Below are 14607 nucleotides of genomic sequence, written 5' to 3'. Positions count from 1 at the left end.
GCAAAGGAGGCTCCTGCTCCTCTTCCACACGGCGTCCCCAAAGCATCCAACTTACCTTTGGCTTTGGCAGCCTGACTTCACCATGGGGCTGCTCGTGCACAAACAGCCCCTGCTGCAGGCACTGCACCTCCCTGTGTCTAAGCCACACTCCCAGTTCTCCCACAAAGACATCCCTGGGGTGCGCGTCCAAAACACCAACTCTGCCATCTGAGCACCGACCCGCGCTGCCCAGCACAACCGAGAGCTTGGGAGCTCCTCCATTACTGAAGGCTTCCTCTTGGCTCCACCGAATATATGACTCCAACAGACTTTTTGTGTTATTCACCACGCTATCCATCCAAATGCTTTGCAGGCATCCTCCTTCCCCACCCCCAAAATCAGTTACAAGGGATTGTGAGGACTTGCTGTTTCACCAGGACTAGGTTCTCTCGTGGATGCACCAGAAGGAAGCCACCACAGACATCCCCACGAAGATGCCCCAATAGGGATGCTGTGTTTCCAGAAAACCTAACATCCCCTACACATCCAGAGCTGCTTCACAGCAAACACACAGTGATGCTAAAGCATTTGGGTTGCTGCCCCCCAGCCTATGAAGTGCACAACTGACCTTTCACCCTTCTTACACCTGCAATTGGACCAGACCATGAGATTCCCTGAGCACGTGGAAGGTATCAACATTTGCTGGAAATACAAGGGTCTCTGCAGAGGCGCAGGAAGGCCCAGGTGGACATACAGAACCTTTATGATGAATAAATTCTTTACTGTGAGGGTGCTGAGGCACTGGAACAGCTTGCCCAGAGGAGCTGTGGATGCCCCATTCCTAGAAGTGCCAGGCTGGATGAGGCTTTGAGCTGCCTGATCTAGTGGGAGGTGTCCCTGCCCATGGCAGGGGGTTGGAATTAGGTGATCTCTGAGGTCCCTTCCAACCCAAACCATTCCATGATTCTATGAATATTTTAAGCAGGTACACAGCACTGAAAAGCTAACAGTCTTCACGAAAGCAGCGAGCACCCATATGCATGGGACACAAAATCAGAAGCCTAAATCCTGTCACTTGGCTGCAAGTGTTGCCTGGGTATCGAAAACGGGCAGAAGGCACGGCAGTGCCAAAGCTCTCCCTGAGCCTCCCCAAAGAGCCCTGATGGCTGCAGTGCGGCCGCCTGCCTTGGGGAGCAGCCCAGTGGCTCCTGGAGCAGGACGTACCCGGCTGCAGGCTCCGTGCTGTCAGCACACAGCGCACTGACAGCCCAGGACACCCAAACTTCCACGGAAACCTCACACCAGCCCAGCAGAGGACGTGGCACCGTGTCATGTTGTGCCGCAAGGGGACAAGGGGACCCGAGCCCCACAGCTTCGGGCTGGAGAGCTGCTGTGGTCAGGCTGCGCCTGCTCCTGGCTTGCCAAGGTGAAGCCCACCTCCCCTCCTGGCACAGCCCCCGCCGGCGCCCAGCTGCAGCACCTGCAGAGGCACCCAGCCGCCTGCGGTGGCACAGGGCTCCACAGCCCCCAGCCTCACCCGCTCCTCCGGTGCTGCCCCTCGGGAGCTGTCGGTGTGACCGGGAGCAGGCGGTGCAGCCCGACACGGTGCCCAGCGCTGTGCTCAAAGCCACCCAGCTCCCGGAGCAGCCTGAGTCCAGCACCACACACAGCTGCGCCAGCACCAGAAGCGGGAGGGTGAGGAGAGAGGAGCGGCTGGGAACACGAAAGCTGCCTTGCCACCCTGAGAGTTGTACGGCGTGCCTCTTACAGGCAGGCAGATGAGCTGGAGGCGTGAGTCACCGCCAGGCAGGTTTTCCAGCTTTGCACCAGGCAGCCCGACAGGCGGGAGCTGCCCGCCGCACCGCGGCTCCTGCTGTGACGGCCGGGCCCAGCGGAGCGCCCAGCGCAGGGGGTGCTCGGGGCCAGCCCCCGGCCTGGCCGCGCAGACACGCAGCCCGCTGGCCACACGGGGCCAGCAGGCAGAGGAACGCTCCCGGGGCCTGCCTGGGCCGGCCACGGTGCTGCCGGTGCCGTCACCCGCAACAGCAGTTGAAGGTCACACAGACAGACGAGGTGTGCGCGGAACTAACCGCAGATAACGTGCACGCTCCTGGAGCCAAACGACCCCCGGAAGCCCATGAACGCTGCTGTGAACAGAGGCCGTGGCCCTCTTCCTGCGGAGCCCTCCCCACCCGCATGCCCTTCGGTGGCAGCAGCAGCCGCCGGGGGCAGGAGGCACAGACAGGAGAAGAGCGCGGCGCTGCTGGCTCGCAGGGCTCAGCCCGGCCCAGGCCGGCTGCTGCTTCAGCCCTGGGGGAAGCCTGTGGAAAACAGCGGGGTTTTCCCCTGACAGCCCGGTGCCACACACCATCAGAAATTAGACACTCAAACAGTATTTAGTTTGCTAAAACTTGTATAGAGACTGGTTTTAAGGCAACAAAGTATAATGCAAACTCCTGACCTGTCTTGCTGAAATGAACTTCTGCTTTGTCTCATCCTCAGGCCCACCTGGTGTTACAGGTAAGGAACAACCTGTCAGAGGCAGCGAGCCAAAGTAAAACGTGGTGTTCAGGAACCGTGGAGATCTCTTTATCAAAGCATGCCGGAGGAATCAGGGAACGCACCCGGACTGCAGCAGCCAGCGAATGGCCGGCGCCGTTCGGGAGCCCTGCCAGCAGGCGTCGGTCTGCGCCCTGCCTGCGGGGCCGCGGCTCTCGCCTGCACCGCGCCGCTCAGCGGGCCGAGGGAGCCGCAGGTAGAACTGCAGGGCCTAGCTTAAGTACATCGAGCCCTTAAAAACCTTTGGATAAAGTACAGTGACCACTTGTGGTGCAAACGGGAACAGGACCAAGGACGTTGATGACAAGACAACTCCTGTGGGAGAGGCGAAGGAGCTGGTTTGCGCCTGTGGATGGAGAGGGACGCAGGCTGCAGCAGATGCATCGTGTGCTGTAAAAGGGAAGCCCCTGATGAGACTGTGACTTTCCACTCACAGAACTGTGAACCTTGGTTCACTGGCCCAGGTCTCCGTTGAGGATAAGGACTGGCAGATCAGAGACAGAGCGGGTGCTTTGTGCAAGCTTCTCCCATCCCCTGCGGTGTGCTCTGCTGCTCATCAGAAGGCTCCGCGCTGGCCCTGTGCTCGGGTGTCTTGGTTTCAGACGTTTCCATGGGGCTCGCGGTGCACTCGGTGCAGTCTCGGTCACAGGACCGGGGAGCGGGTGCTGTGCTGCAGGAGCCGTCCCCGTGGCACTGCCACAAGGCCCCGCTCCCCACGCACGCCTGCCTGCACCGAGCGCACCACTGCCAGGGGGGCTGAGGGGAGGGAGAGCTGCTCGGGAGCCAGGAGGCAGAAAAGCCACAGAAAGTTTCTTGCAAAGTTTTGGACGTTTAGCGATGCCTGTATGGACTCCAGGATGGCGACATGTGGAGCACAGTCATGCAAGTTTGCGACAGCTCAGTGCGCTCACTCAAAGACCCATCTGCCTGGAGAGACCTGAAGAGAAGAGCTGGACCTGTGACTGATGAGGACAGCCGCACCGCTGGGGTGGATGAGACAGAAGCAAAAGCCCAGAGAGCTGGGGAAGAGAGGCACAGCAGTGCTGACATACCACGGAGCAGCCACGCCACAGGAGCATGGCGCTGAGCTCGTCCCTTTGGCATCCACCCAGGAGCTCTGGACCTTGCCAAGCCTTCCCTGTCCCTGTGTGCTGTCCAAGGACGCCCCACACCGACTGCCATGCCCAGACAGCAGCAGGAGCAGCTCTGTCGTTAGACGGCTTCCTTCCCTTGGGCAGACCCAGAAATCCTAGAGACGACCGGCCCCCTGCAGTCAGCTGCTGCAGCAGAGCCCCGGGGACACAGCAGAAAGGGGCACAGCCCCGCACCGCCGTGAACCAGCCCTCTGAGCGGCTTCAGCTCTTAGAAGAACCGCATCAGCCGGATGAAACTCCAGAGAAGCAGAGATTCCCAGAGGTCATGGAAAACACAGGAAAAGGTTTCTGTAGATTCAGAACGAGCTGAAGGCTTTAGGTTTGTTTAGCTTGCAGCACTGCTTTGCAGCCTGCACACTGTTAACGTGTCAGAAAGCAATACACAGAATAGCTGCAAGAATATTTTTGAACAGACACTCACTTCACAAGCCAAACTAACAAGTGAATATTCAAAGTTCGTTTCAATTTATACTTAACTGCAGGTGAGAACAACTGTGGCAGCATGCTGCTTGTATGTTTTGCAAAAACGCTTCTTGTTCTTGAGATTAAGATTGAAAAAATTAATCTTGAAAGGGCTCAAGGGAGACATGCCCAACAGGCTTCAAAAGGAGTTAAAGGCTGCTGCAGAGAGCGCAAGAAGAGCAAAACGCTGGAGCAGACTGCCGAGGTGCCTAAGAACAGCCAGGCACACGTGGAAATGCTTGGTGTCCTGCCCACCCAGACATCCCCTGCACCACTGTCCCCTGGGCTCACTCCTTGGCAGAGCACTGCTCACCAGTCTGAAGCTCACTGCCACCAGAAGGGAGGTCCTGCTTCCTCCCCTGGCCCCAGGCATGGCTTCTGGCTCTTGTGCCCACCAGCCAGCTCGGCTCGAGCAGACACCACCCACATCCTCCAGCACCCGTGGCCCACGTCAGCTCAGACAGCCCCAGCGAGCAGGCACGCGCCACCAGCAGCGACCAGTGGTGGAAATGCCTCCAGTCTCAGAGGCGCTGCACCCTGAGGCCAGGTCCCCATTGCAGGAGGCCCACACGATCAGGGCTGTGCGGGGGGCGAGATGGGCACGGAGGCACCAGACACCGTGTCCCCCTCTGGTGTTCACCCGACAAGCAGGCGAGGACGCCTGGTAACAGAGTGCTGCAGGAAACCCACCCCACGCTGACAAACCGCAGAGTTTGGTGCCTTCTGTCGAGCAGAACAAAGCACCAGAGGTGATGGCTTCATCCTATCAGTATCCCTCTGGGGCAGGGATATCTTGGGGCTCTGGGACTGTTGGGAATTATGGCTCTGTTGTGCCCAGCAGGAAGGGTGAGGTGCTCAAATATTGCTTTTGGACCTCCGCACCCGAGTGCTCTCCCAGACCACCAACCCCTCCTGCACAAGTGCGACCCACTGAGAAACCCTCACCTTCCCCCAGCACAGCGGGAGCCCCAGCTCCTCCCTGTGAGGCTGAAACCCCTATGCAAAGTCACTCAGCCACAGGAAAACGTGGGCTTTTCTTGGGGATTTGGAGAAGCATCAGAGAACCAGGGGTATCTGAGGCACGAGTCGTGAGTACTCACCACCTTCAGCTCAGGCACCGAGCGACTCAGGGTCCATTCCTGGCTGTTCACAAACGAATCTGCAGAACAGAGAGGAGAAATCATCACGACGGGTCACCAGTGTCCCTCGGGATCCCTCCGGGGCCTCTTCCCTCCGCCATGCCCACCCTGCTCACGAGAGCCAGGAGATCTGTGGCTCAGCCCTCCCACCCGCTCCAGCGTCAGCGGAGCCATGCGAGGCCCGACACCGCCTGTGCCTGGTGGCCCTGGAGCCAGAGCTCAGGACAGAAGGAGCGGCCAGCCCAGGGCAGGAGGCAGCGCGGAGCTCACGGCGCACGGGGCAGCTCCCTCCTCCCCCGCAGGAGTGCAGAAAACCTTACAGCACCCCTCCCCGAGGCACACAGGGTGCGGGGAGCTCCAGGGAGCAGCCCCCTGTGGGGACATGGGACACGCACCCCTGCACTGAAGGCACCCAGCGGGGTGCCCCGAGCACTGCGCTCGCGCTGCAGTACCATCGGGCTGTATGCAGTGCAGATAAGGAGCTGGAGGCATGTCATAATACATGTTCTCGATTGAAAGTGAACACAATTATGTGCACGTTATGTAATTTGCAGAACAGCGCAACAGGCTTAAGAAGGTTGTAACAACCAGGAACAGCTCTGAGTGGCACAGGGAGCACCCTCCTTCTGCCACAGAAATCACAAACACTTCATTTACATCTAAACCATCCCTAGGAGCTGGCCAAACAACAGACTTCCCAAATAAAACCAGACACACCAGAGGAGGAACAGGAGACTGGAGAACACCTCAAGTGTCAGCAGTTGCTAGCAGCCACTCCTAAGAGACTTGGTGTACTTCGTTTGCCTTAGGAGAGGAGAGGCATCCTACACCCAAGGCTGGGATGGCTGCAGGGCGGGGGGTTAAACAAAAGAGCAGCACTTGCTGTCTGTTAATAGCATAAAAATAACAGGGGTTTTAGAAAGCAGAAACCTGTGCACTGCTTCTCTAGGAACACGTAACGAACGTGGCGTAGTCAGACTGTCACGGAAATGAAACCCTCAGACAGGCCCAAAAGGGAAGAGGGGAGTCCGCGAGCTGTTGAACACGCCAGCGCGGTGCCAGCGCGGTGCCAGCACGGTGCCAGCGCGGTGCCAGCGTGGTGCCAGCGCGGTGCAGCCCTGCGGGTCACCCGGGGCTGCCACCACGAGGGGTGGCCCTGGGCCTGCCCCACTGCCCGTCCCCCGCTCCCCGCACCCCATGCCGTTGGAGCGACGGCTTCCGGGCTTCGCCCCCGGCCGTGGCAGGGCACCGCACGCTGAAACCAGCCGTGGCGCTGGCAGGATCGAGGAGCAGGCCGGGCTCTCCAGCCCTGCCAGGAGCCAGCCGACGGCCATCCCTTGCCGTCACAGCTCCGGGGGGAGCTGGGCACACGACTCCGACAGCCGCAGCCCCTTCTCCTCTCCGGACTAATCAATCTCAGACAGGCTGCTCCGGCCAGCCCAGGACAGCGGGGACGCGCAGCCTACAGCCTCTCCAGGGCCGCGGGGCCCTGCCCGCTGTGCCCGCACGCCGTGTGCCGCTGCCCGCGCGTGCCGGGGAGAAGCGCCAAGCGCCACGGCGCCTCCAGCACAGCGCTCACGCAGCCACCGGCACCACAGGCCGCAGCACTTTTCCCATCGTGTCAAAAACGGGAAGAACGCGGTGCTCGTACCTAGAAGTTACCATCCATACACTCATTTATCAGCGCTAACTTTTCAGAAACTACAGACAAATAAAACGCAAGTCTGATGCAGGAACGCAAGGGTGCTCATCACCATCGTGAAGGTTTATAAGAGGAGTTGTTTCTTTGTGGTCTCTCTTGCCCACCTGTTCTTTCTTTCTGTTATAGGAAAAGTTTTAAGGCAGGAGTAAAACCTTTATAAAAGTAACTATTAAAGAGAAAGAGGAAAATGACAAGTTCTGGAGCCCTTTCAAAAAGGTGACAGACAACACACCTGGGTTTCCAAACACATTATGTAGTCTAAAAAAAGGTATCACCTCCTCCCGTAACTTTTGCTCTGCTTAGTTCCTTTGTTGGTTAACCACGGTGGTTAAAGCAGCATTGCAGCATTACTACTTTCTTCTTTACTGGCATCCCCTCCCTCCAGACCAGACAAAGGCAGCACGCTTGCACTGTTTGACTACACATCATATTTCCTTAAACTGTGAAAAACTGGCAAAAATCAGGCATAATTTTCCAGAGATTTTGAATGGAGCATAAGTAAAACCCACTTGTTGACTTGGCTTTAAAACAGAGAGAGGCAGAGAGAGAGACCTGGAGAGGGCAGGCTGTTCTCTTGCCTCTTCCTGTTCTTGGATGCTCAGGAGAGAGAAAACAGGTGAATGTTTGCTAGTTGCCTCCTTGCTAACTATTCTAACATGTCTTTTTTTAAGCAAGGTTCAGGAGTTCATTGACGACAGATTTTTAACTTGCTGTGAAGGCCTCTGAGTAAATCCCAACACAAATAAACTGTGACGCAGTGCCAGTTTAGCTATATTGAGCCATGTAACACATTCAATTAACAAACACTATTAGCGCGCTTAACCCAAGGCGCCGACATTCGACCTGTGCTCCCTGCTTGCCACCAGCTGCCAGCACGGGCAGCGTCTGCACCACAGCCCGGGGCAGACGTGTGCGTGGTGATGCCAGCCGTGGTCCCGCAGCAGCGCAGCACGCCGGCTCTGCCCAGCCCCGCTCCCTGGGTGCCGGCACCTCACCGCCTGCACGCCGCAGCACAGGTCGATGCCGAGCTACACAGGGCAAGTCCCTTCCCGTGCCGCCCCTCTGGTCGCAGGCAGTAGCACGGTGAGGGCGCACGGTACCACCCTCTGCTGTCTGCAGCCCTGATCTCTGCAGCTCAGGCATCTCCTGAGCCTTGTCTGGTGTGGCTGTTCAGTAGGCTTGTTCTGGCCCCTTTTAAAACCACATCAAATTTCACTTCCGTATTGCTCTTTAACGAGGAGTTTCAGGAGTGTAAATACACATTCCTTGAAAACCCTATTTCTTGTTTGTTTTGGGCTTGACTTCACTGATCTGCCCTGCCCTTGTACCAGAGAGCAAACTAGCTTCTCCAGCCACCCTGATCATCACCGCCCCCGGGTTTCACCACTGACTCCTCTTTTCTGCGTGGCAGGCTCCCAGCCTGCCCGCCCTCTGCTGTCCTCCGCTTCCCCCCTGCTCCAGCACACCTCGTTCAGACGAAGCAGACGAGCCCGCTGCCCGTGCTGAGCACCTCAGCATCGCACCTGCAGCAGGAGAACAGACGGCTGTTCTGGGAAGTCTCACTGTGCGACCAACCCTGCCCAGACCACCCCGCCGCTCCCCTACCGATCAGCCAGCTGGAGCAGTACGGCACGCTGCCTGCACACTGCGGGCTAGATACCTCCGCTGCATGTGCTCACGACAGTACAGGTGACCCCACTCGTATTCCAATGCCCGGAAAGGTAAAAGCAAGTGCTTACTGACTACATGACAGAAGGAACAAAGACTAGAGTGGAAGTGGCCTTGAACTGAAGACAGGCACAGCATCGCTTCAAAATCAGCTGGAAATATTTCTGACACAAATCTTAGAGGGGCCAATTCCAGCTGTGGTTCACCTCCAAAGCCAGAGGCTCAGATGTCAGGAACAGAAGGCCCTTGTGTCCATCTGCCATCACAAGCTGTACATGTACACATGAACCTTTCCACTAAAATTCCCTTCTTTGAGGAAGACATCCTATCCTCATTTCCAACTGCCTACAATGGAGAAGCCACCAGGGCACAGCAGATAGCTCTTTCTGCTCAGTGGGAATCTGTGGTGCTCCCGGAGCTGGCCGGGCACCTCCTGCCTTGCGGAGTGACCCCGGTGGGCTTCCCCCATGGCTACCTCCACTGACCCACTCACCCTCTGACCTTCCTGATCAGCTGAAGGATGCAGTGCCGGCGGGGTCTTCTGCCACCAGGACTGGTGACAAAGCACGGCAGTGCCTGGACACAGCAGCGAAGTGATGCGAGAAGGCTGGGCGTCCTGGCACAACTGGGTTTGCCCGTCTGGGACCAGATGTCTTTGGTACTGTCCTCTGCCTTCACCTCATGACATGCCTGGGAAACTTTCCAGCTCCTGCAAGAGGCGGGAGTGCGGAACCAGCGTCACGGTGTCCTGCAGCAAGCCCTCCAACACACCTCTGCCCAACACACCAGTGCCAAGTGAGTCGGTCTTGTGCAGAAGAAAGGAGGCTATGCTGGAAGAGCATTCCAACCGAGTTTCACCTTCCCTCTGAACTCCTGCCGCTGACTGGTTGTTCTTCAGTTTTGGCTTCACATGGCCTTCAAGCTGAGTTTGGGGGCTTTCTTAAACCATGCCCTGCAAGCTGAAACTTCTTGTAACCAGGAGGCATTAGTGTCAGGTTCCCCAAATTACTTAGTTAACAGAGCAACATTCTCACACATACACTTCTAGTACTCCTTACAGACCACAGGGAGAAGCTTGGCTCTGGCCCTCAAAAAGAGGAAAAAAATGCCTTTGTCTGCATCGACCAGCAGCCCATAGCACTACACCTCCTCCTGCCCCAAGCAAGATGCGGCATTTCCTGCAGCACCTGAAGAATCGCCCTTTCCTACACTGTTCCCACCTACCGCCTGAGACAAGGTCCTCAAGACCACCCGCTCGCCCAGAAGCCCGAGGACCTGGAGCACGACCCAATTCCACGCTGCCAGCCGCGGTGCGTGCCCCAGCTGAGCCTTACAAACCCGCCACCGCAGCCGGCCGCCCAGTCACCCTTACACCCCACCGTTCTGCTCCCCGCACGCACCGGTCGCCTCTCCCAGTGCACGGACACACGCAGCCCGGCACGACGTGCCGACATCCGCACGGCCCGCCCTGTAGTCCTGCCCCAAACAGGCGCTGCAGCCACGTCGCCCTGCACCGCCCCGCGCCCCACGGCCCCCCAGACAGGCGGCCCCCGTGCCCGGCTGTGGGGAGCTGCCCTGCTCGCTCCGTTTCCGTGCGCTGCTTTCCCCATCCACCTGCTCCTCCTCACAGCAAGTGAAAGCAGCCGCCGTGTGCGGGAGGGGTGGATGAAATCCGTGAAGCTGTCAGAAAGGCACCTCAAGAGCAGTTTCTCAACCACCCAAAACAGCCATAGGCCAAGTAACCTGACTGTCGAAAGAAGCTGACACAGCTCGCTGATGTCAGCTCCGTCCATCCCCAGCGTTCCTTGTTCACTACTAAACCGCAGCCCATGGAGGCTCCCCGCCTCTCACGTGCCTGAGCTCTGTACCACCGCATGCTCCGTCCCCGTCAGTTACGTGTTCAAATTAACGCAAGGAGATCCTTCGGGGTGTGGGGGTCTCCCTGCTGGTGACACTATTCCCCTCCCACCTGCGTCCCGCACTGAGCGGGGCAGGGTGTGATGCCAGCCACTCGGGCACCGTCCCTGCTGGAAGAAGTGACCGCAGCCTTCTCCAGGGGAGAGGCAGCGACCATGTGGAAGCACACACAAAGCCAGCAGACGTGACCTGATCTGCCCAACGCATGAACATCCACTACCCAAAACCCAGGCGGGCAGTTCTGCATTAGCACCCTCCCCGCAGTGCCAGTGCCTTGGCACGAGCTCGTTCAGCACAGATTGTCTCCAGCTGGGCTAACACCCTCGTGAACCATCCTCCCCCTCATCGCTGGGGCTCGTGTAGACACAGGGGAGTAGTGATTCACTCGGTTAGCTGCACTGCTGGACTACCTGTATTGTTTAGTATTTCACATTAAAACACACCCAGTCACTCTTCCTCCCTCTTCTTTGTTATTTAATAATACAGAAGAGACCAGACTGTCAGCACTGTGGCTGAATACCTTCCCCAGGCGCATCTGACCTCAAAAGCAGAAGCAGTGGACTCACGGCACCACTTGGATGCTGAGTGCCTTTGCACAGCCAAATGGTGGTCTTGGTCTGAGGCACAAGACACAGCCACGCCAGAGAGGCGACCGACCTGACCTCTCCCTGGAAAAGGAGATTCAGGCCCACAGCCTCCTCTCGGCGAGGTCTCGGCGAGCGTAGAGCACAGGCAGCTCTACGCTCCAGAAGGCGACACGCATACTGAAGGACGGGCACACACAAGGTCCCTGCCGCGAGCAGGAGCAGACGTGAGGCAGGCACTCTGGCAGCTGATGCCTCTCTGTCAGTTAGGCCGGACATCATCAGTGGCCGGCAGACAGACCGCTGCTGTGGGCCCCAACAGCGTCGCACGCTAGGAAGGAAGAGCTGAACCCTCCAGCACAGAGGGTGCTCACAACAGCTCCACCTGCCTTCACAGGACACCCAGTGGGAACGCAACCATGGCAGTGCCGACCCTCTGCTGCTTACATCCATTGCTGCTGCAAAGCTGGGAGGAGAAAGGGCCCTGCCTCCTTGCAGACGGATCTCTTCATAGGATGAAGCGTAGCAGGTTCACCTACCTTGTGCTTCAGGAGAGTGAGTGCCAGACACATCTGGCCTCCGCACACAGCAACTAATAATTAACCACCTCATTAACCAAGCCACTGTGGAACTAACTTGGACACTGAAACCCTGGACGTTAAAACCAGCTTTGAAAGCAGGTCAGAGGCCGAACAAACACAGAAGTGCCCCCACAAACCAAGTTCCAAAGTACCCATCTGCCCACACAAGCAGATAAAAGGGCAGCAGAGCGCTACAAGCCTGGGCAGAGCCACCTCTTCCAGGCCGGGCTTGATAAAGCCTCAACCCTGGCAACGCTGGCAGGGAGAGAGATTTCTCCAGGTCAAGGGCCTACACACGCACGGCTGGTGTTCCTGTCAGAGAGCTCAGCTGGTGTAGAGACCGTGTGTGGGATGTGTTCTTCACAAGGATTATCTCACCAGAGCTTTAAATATTTAGCAGCAGTGAAGGGAGAGAATCTTGAGTACCTCTGGAAAAGAAGTGTGCGATTATCAACTTCCACCCTCGTTTCTCAGCGATACTGCGGGCAGCAGCAGCTCGGGCACCTGCCCTGCCATCACCCAACGTGTACTGGGCAGCGCACGTGCTGTGGAAGGTCGTATGTCCCAGGCCTCCTGGACCCTACTACCTTCTGGTCCATGTCCAAATACTCGCAGACCAAGGAACGTCACCGAACCCTGTGGGCTCTGACAGCTGGAGCCTGCTGAAGGAGACAGCCCTCCCCGTCAGTGACCTGCAGTCACAGATAACCCACCATCTTCCCAACGCGAGCGCTGTGCCGGGGACTCACTTCGCCAGTAAAAACCTGTTCCAAATATGTCTGACTTCAGCTCTAGCTGTTTAAACCCACAAGCCAAGGCAGGTTAAGATTAAAAAGGCACTGTTTTTTGAAGTTCCCCCTTCCTATGGATATCTGAAGACTGCAATCAAACACCTCTGCACCTACTGCATACATCTCCTGCGATCCTGCCCCGAGAATTAGGCGTTTCGGTGTCGCCACAACTCCTTCCTTGGTACCTTCCGGATTTCCAAGTTTTTCTGAAGCGTGGACACCAGGCTGGGCTCAGCGTCCGAGGCACAGCCTCCAAACTCATCATGCCATCTTTGCTCCTCACCAAACTCTCCCCGCTAAGCTCAGGCAGGTACTAACAAGAGACGATACATATCATTATCTACTCAACTCGCTATGCAAACTTCACCTTATTAATATAAAAACACCTTCCCCTTCTCCCAGTAGTCTTCTCTCACACAATGGCCTACACGTTAGTCCTCTCTGCATGGTCAAACACCGAACAGAGGAGTAGAGGGAGTTACCTCAAAACCTTAAGGCACCTTAAAAAAGCAGACCATCTTTCTGAAAGATGGGAATATGGTTGCAAGGAACACTTCCTGAACTGCGGAGTCCAGATGCCACTGCCAGAGATGCTGTACCCTTTATGCGATCCCTCCATGAGCAGGGAAAACTTCAACCCCAAGCCTGCCCAGCCTTTCCAAGCCTGTGTCAGAGCACTCCTTCAGAACTGCACCAGCTGAGACCTGGAAACGTTCCTCTGAACCGCCGACCGCTGTTATTTGTGGTCAGTCCAAAGTGGCTGGACTTTGTGCTGACTTTGTTCCAGCTCCAAGGGCTCTCATCCTTCCTTGCTGTATTTACAGAAAATTGCATCCCCTGCCAGCCTTCGTTCTGATACACCAAGAAAAGCTCTTCAACTCTTTCAGGCAACAAATTCTGCCTTGCCCTGATCGTCCCTCCCTGTGCTTGGTCCAGGCTGGACCCCTGCATCAGCAGGGAGCCAACGCTACGCACGGAGCCCAGAGGAGGTCTCAGCAAGGCTTGCAGAAGAGCACTGGGACCGTCCTCCGGAGTCCGATGGGCCTTTGGGAATGCCTACACAGCAGAGCACTGCGCTGGGCCGGTATCTGAGCTTGCTATAAACAAAATTCTCCCAGTACTGGGAACAGGGTAGCAAAGTTGGCTTGGATCCCTGCCTGGACTAATATACCCAACTTTTCCAAAGAGCTGATAACCGCAACTGCAGCTGCACCCCCTTGGGAGGGCATGTTGGGACTACGTTAGCAACTTTCCTAGGGCTAAGGTAGGCAGCGCTAGCGTAAAGCATCAAAGTTTTTGAAGTGCTGAGCATGTGTTACAAACACTATTGGCCTACAAGTCTGAAACAGGAGCAGGGCAGAGATCTCCAGTACGGCCACGCTGGAGCAGTACTGAGACTGTCCGTGTCCAACCTACAGCTTCCCGGCTCGGAGGCTCACAGCTCCCCCTGAGCCAGAGCCCACAGACCAACACGCTTCATGGAGAGATGGGACATATAAAACAGGACAAACAGCAGCTTTAGCCTGCAGATGTCATGGCTGCTTCTTCACATCTCATTGACACAGGAGAGCGTTTCTTGACCGAGTTAAAACCAGGCAGCTAATAACAAAACTGGTGTTCTGAGCAAGGAGCAAACAAAAGCGTCAACTCTGCAGCTCCGGCAAGTGGTGCTTGCTCTGCCACAGTGAGTGACAGCCCCTCAGCCAGCCTGGAAAGGTTATCCCCAGGCTCCAGCACAGGCCACAGGGGGAAATGCTCAGCCCTGGCCAGCAGTGGTCTCTCATCAGCCAGCTGATCGCCGCCAGAGAGGGCTCCAGGCCCTCTCCAGTGCCCCTGGTAAAACACAACCAGGCTCTCCAGCAGATGGACCCAAAGGGAGCCCCTACCTGTCCCAGCCCAGTAGCCAGGTGAGGAGCGAGGACACCGGCACAAGCAAGCAACCTCAGCTGCTCCCCTGGGAATGCAGCAGAAGGGCTGGCGGCTGCTGGCGCAGCTCCTGCTGGAAGCCGCCGGCAAGCAGGAACAGGCCCCCTGCCGCACGGGCAGGGCCTGGCCCTCCCTGCCCGGATAC

The 14607-nt window shown here is 57.3% G+C and overlaps 1 protein-coding gene across 3 annotated transcripts in view; it reads right to left on the bottom strand.

Moving 5' to 3' along the window:
- AGAP3 (ArfGAP with GTPase domain, ankyrin repeat and PH domain 3) overlaps positions 1-14607 on the bottom strand; it is a 141966-nt gene that overhangs the window by 83465 nt on the left and 43894 nt on the right. For all 3 annotated transcript variants that reach the window (XM_035554284.1, XM_035554285.2, XM_050709275.1), the window contains exon 2: positions 5255-5313. In XM_035554284.1, the coding sequence (XP_035410177.1) occupies positions 5255-5313 (59 nt within the window). The remainder of the gene's footprint in view (positions 1-5254; positions 5314-14607) is intronic.

Source organism: Cygnus atratus, chromosome 2 (assembly GCF_013377495.2).
Source record: "Cygnus atratus isolate AKBS03 ecotype Queensland, Australia chromosome 2, CAtr_DNAZoo_HiC_assembly, whole genome shotgun sequence".
NCBI classification, from domain to species: Eukaryota; Metazoa; Chordata; class Aves; order Anseriformes; family Anatidae; genus Cygnus; species Cygnus atratus.
Note: the sequence above shows the minus strand (reverse complement) of the source record. Positions and strands in the feature narration are given on the sequence as shown.